The following is a 4,237-nucleotide window of genomic DNA, read 5'->3' as shown; positions in this document are numbered from 1 at the left end:
GGGGGTCGGGGGGTGCCGTCTGCCGTCTGCTCCCTCTCGATCCCCCCTCCACACACAGCCCTCGGCCATGCTGTGCACGCGCTGTCCCGTGTCGGCGACCACCTCTACCTGGAGCCCTCTGACACTGGGGTATGGGCACAGGGGGATGCCGGGACGTGGCTGTGGCCCCGGCCCCCCGGTGCCCGGTGCCACCCCCTGTCCGCCCTCAGCTGTCCCTGCGTGCCGCCAGTGCCTCCCGCTCCGCCTTCGCCTCTTTTTTCTTCGTGCCGCTATTCTTCCAGTGCTACGAGCCAGGCCCCCCCGGCACCCGCTGTAAGGTGCTGATGAAGGTGCAGACTCCCTCAAAACCTCCCTATGTCTGTCCCTCCAGGAGGGACAGGCAGTGATGCTGTCCTTATCCCCAGTCCTTCCTGGGCGTGTTCCGCTCGCTGCCAACTTTGGACAAGTCGGTGGAGCGCTGCCTGGTGCTGCTGCAGCCCTGCGCTGGGCACCTGGTGTTACAGCTACACTGCAAGCATGGTGAGGGGGAGGTAACAGCACTGGGAGGGGGTCACAGGGCTACAGTGGGGGTTAATGGGGCTGTCCTGCAGGTGTCACCCGCACCCACCAGCTGGCCTTCCAGGAGTGTGAGCAGCTGCAGGCCATCTTCAACACGCAGTGCTGCGCCAGCCAGCTGTGTGCTCCTGCACAGTGAGTGCTGGGGGATGTGGGATGGGGACTACTGGGGGGGGTTATGGTGCTGAGTGCCCTCACTGCAGGGTGTTGGCGGAGGCAGTGGTGCACTTCCCACAGACGCTGGCAGAGGTGACGCTGGGAGCTGCTGCTGGGGGCCGAATCGGGCTGCGCAGCCATCTGGGAGGAGGGCAGTGGTGAGTGGGGATGGGGCACGGGGACAGGAAGGGGTCTGCTGGAGCTGGCGCTGACTGCTGCACTGCAGAGCCTGGCAAGGCCATGGTGACAGAGCTGTGGTTGGCGCCAGATGAGTTCCAGGAGGTGGCAGTGGTGCCTGGCTCCTGCATCACTTTCTGTCTCAAGGAGTTCAGGGTGAGTGTGACTATGACCCTGTGCCCCACATCCCAGTGGCCCCTCAGACCCACTAAGCCCCATCTCCCCCCAGGGGCTCCTGAGCTTTGCCGAGGCCTCCAGTCTGCCTCTTACTATCCACTACGATGAGCCTGGCAGGTAGGAGACAACACCACAGTGTCCCTCATTCACCCAGACCCATCCTCCAGGACTCTCCCACAGTCCATGTGTGCCCCCAGGCCAGCCATCTTCACCCTGGATGACTCCCTGATGGAGGCACACCTTGTCCTGGCCACCCTCCTGGACCCAGAGAGCGACTCACAGCCACCCCCTGCTACCAATGGGTAACAGCCCGTTGCCATCAATCAGGATCAGAGTGAATGGCCCCATGCTGCCAGCAGTAGGGACTAGTGTACAGTCCTAATGCTGCCCAGCATTTACTCACTTACTGCTCCCTCCAGCAGCATCTCCCACCCACCTGCCCCCTCCGATGAATTTGCTGATAACCTCGAGTCCTACGTGGTGGCCTTGGAAAGTAGTGCCTGTGAGGGGGAAGCAGGGGCATCCCTCAGCCCCACCTTCTCCCTGCACACACCTTGCCCTGCAAAAAGTGACCCTGAGGAGGAGGAGGATGGAGTTGTGCCAGGGACACCCCCTCACAAGAAGGTGGGGATGGGCACTGACATGGGGGGAAGGGGTAGAGGACTGGCATGGACTTCTGACCCTTTGTCTTTTCACTCCCCAAGTTCCGCTCGCTGTTTTTCGGTTCTGTGCTGACGCCAAAGGGGCCTGGTCCAGCCCCCAGCCAGGAAGTGTTGGCAGAGGACAGTGATGCTGAGTGCTGAGAGCCCCCATTCTGATGCCACAGCACAGCAGCTGGCACTGTCTGGGCATGCAGGATAATCCCAAACCCACATCTTAAGACCCATTACAAGTTTATTCCCCAAAAAAGCCTCCTGCCTCGCCTTCACTGCCATCCGAGAGGCAGGTTCTGCCCCAGAGAGTGCATTTGGTACAGTAGAAAGTGGCAGGAGAGACAGGATCTTACAAATAAAAAACAAATGGAGAGAAGAGCAACGTGGTGCTGGGGCTGCTGGTGATGGGCACTCACTTCTTGGCTTTTGCAGAGTTGCGCGGCGGGGTGACAGGGCGGCCAGCGGGGTTCAGCCCACTGAACTGCCCATACTTGCCCTTGTTCTTGTCTGCCGGTTTCAGAATCTGTGGGGAAGAAGGTGAGTGGGGGGGCTGCGGGCAGAGCCCTGTGTGCTGCCCCCTCCCCAGCAAAGCCCCGACTCACCTGGAAGGAGCACATGAGGGTCTCATCCACGCTCATCATGGCACCTGCGTTGTCGAACTCCCCGCAGTAGTTGGGTGCAGAGAAGAGGGTGACGAGCTGGCGCTTGGCAAAGAACTCGTAGCCATCCTCCACCACCTGCGGGGCGGCAGCACTCAGATCTCCTTGTGCCCTGTCCACGGGGCCCATAAACCCCCCCAGGGGACAGCATCCCCTTCAAAAGAGCCCGATCACAATCCTCAAGAGTAAATGTCCGCTCCTGGGAAAAACTCCAGTGGTATGGAGCCAGGGTGGGGCCTGAGCCCAGTACCTGGTGTGCCCGGCAGATGAGGTCCAGGTCATGCTTGTGCAGAAACTTGGCCACCACCTCAGCCCCAAAGGTGAAGGAGACACCGCGGTCGTTCTCACCCCAGCCCTGCACATCCTTGTCAGGGTCAGACCAGAGCAGATCACACAGCAGGCCCTGGTCGGGCACGTCTGTGGGTCGCATGATGCGCCGGATCTGCTCCATCGACTGCAGGTCAGGGGACAGCCCTGCATGGGATAGGAGACTCAGGTTATGCTGTAGGGCAGCCTCTGGACCCAGGCAGCAGCCCCCAGTCCTGTGCCCACCTCCATGGCAGCAGAAGATCTTCTCATCCACAATGGCAGCAATGGGCAAGCAGTTGAAGCAGTCGGTGAAGGTCTTCCACAGCTTGATGTTGTATCGCCGCTTGCCTGTGAGGCAGCGGGGTGGCTGCTCACAGGAGCCCTTCCTGCGGGCTGTGCTCCACCCTCCCCACTCCCCGGTGTCCCACACTGTACACAGAGTAGCACTGAACCCTCCAGGGGGGTGGGAGATCATGGAGGTGGCTGGGATGAGGGCATGAGGTCTGCATGAAATGGAAGAGCTGCAGACGGGGATGGCAGTGGGGACTTTAGGCTGGCTGTATGTATGGGGTTGGTACTGGGGTGAGAAGGTGGGGGCAGTCCTGTTTGTCAGCAGTGGGGTTGGTGTGGCACTCACACTCGTCATAGAAGCCATAGATGCGGTTGATGCTAGCACATTCATGGTTGCCACGCAGCAGGAAGAAGTTCTCAGGGTACTTGATCTTGTAGGCCAGCAGCAGGCAGATGGTCTCCAGCGACTGTTTGCCCCGGTCCACGTAGTCACCCAGAAACAGGTAGTTGCTCTCGGGGGGAAAGCCCCCATACTCAAAGAGCCGCAGCAAGTCGTAGTACTGCCCGTGGATGTCACCTGTAAGAGGATCACAGGGGACACACAGTGATGCTGGCACCCAGCCCACCCCCCACCCATTCCCCTGGCCTGCTGCTCACCACAGATCTTGAGGGGGGCTTCCAGCTCCAGCAGAATGGGCTGGCTCAGGAATATCTCCCGTGACTTCAGGCACAGCCCCCGTATCTCGTTCTCTGTCAGCTGTACGTTCTTCCCCGGCCGTGAGCCTTGTACTGTGCAGGGGTGGCCTTCAGTGAAACCCACTCCACCCCCAGAGCTGCCAGAGACGGCTGTGTCCCAGCAGTCCCGCATAGCCCCCAGGGCCCCCGGCCCTCTACAGCCCCCCGGTCACTCGCAGCCCCTTTTTCCCACAGCCGCCCGGATCCCTCAACAGCCCCCCGGGTCCCCCACAACCCCCAGCGGCTCCCACCCCCCGGCTCCCCACAGTTCCCCGAGGCCCCACGGTCCCCCAGTCCCCCGCAGCTCCCCGGTGCCCCGCAGCCCCCATACTCCCAGTGCTCCCCACGGCCCCACGTTTTCCCGCAGGCCCCGGCTCGCATCCCCGTCCTCCAGCTCAGCGGCTGGAGGCACAGCCCTCGCGGCACAGCCCCAGCCCTTCCCGCCCCTAGCCGCGCCCAAGGTCGTCTCGGAGCCCGAAGCCCACCGCTCACCCTCCAGGAGGCGGCCGATGATGGAATCAAGGT

General features: G+C 62.0%; 2 protein-coding genes across 2 annotated transcripts in view; one reads left to right on the top strand and one right to left on the bottom strand.

Moving 5' to 3' along the window:
• Positions 1-3: 3 nt before the first annotated feature.
• RAD9A (RAD9 checkpoint clamp component A) lies at positions 4-2,096 on the top strand (the record flags this gene model as incomplete). The annotated part of the gene is given in 11 exon segments (XM_019611617.2): positions 4-129; positions 210-329; positions 405-519; positions 591-690; positions 759-855; positions 857-869; positions 938-1,044; positions 1,118-1,182; positions 1,263-1,367; positions 1,485-1,689; positions 1,770-2,096. Coding segments are annotated over 11 exon segments (1,152 nt in total), but the record flags the coding sequence as incomplete, so codon positions are not given.
• Positions 1,942-4,237, bottom strand: part of PPP1CA (protein phosphatase 1 catalytic subunit alpha) — a 2,457-nt gene continuing 161 nt past the window's right edge. The window contains exons 2-8 of the mRNA XM_010727979.1: positions 4,205-4,235; positions 3,635-3,766; positions 3,324-3,554; positions 2,930-3,034; positions 2,628-2,851; positions 2,321-2,455; positions 1,942-2,241 (exon numbers count right to left, since the gene is read on the bottom strand). Coding sequence (XP_010726281.1) covers positions 2,131-2,241; positions 2,321-2,455; positions 2,628-2,851; positions 2,930-3,034; positions 3,324-3,554; positions 3,635-3,766; positions 4,205-4,235 — 969 coding nt within the window. The 3' untranslated portion in view covers positions 1,942-2,130. The remainder of the gene's footprint in view (positions 2,242-2,320; positions 2,456-2,627; positions 2,852-2,929; positions 3,035-3,323; positions 3,555-3,634; positions 3,767-4,204; positions 4,236-4,237) is intronic.

Source organism: Meleagris gallopavo, unplaced genomic scaffold, assembly GCF_000146605.3.
Source record: "Meleagris gallopavo isolate NT-WF06-2002-E0010 breed Aviagen turkey brand Nicholas breeding stock unplaced genomic scaffold, Turkey_5.1 ChrUn_random_7180001951169, whole genome shotgun sequence".
Lineage (NCBI taxonomy): Eukaryota > Metazoa > Chordata > Aves > Galliformes > Phasianidae > Meleagris > Meleagris gallopavo.
The sequence above is the reverse complement of the archived record's forward strand: the minus strand, read 5'-3'. Positions and strand labels throughout refer to the sequence as shown.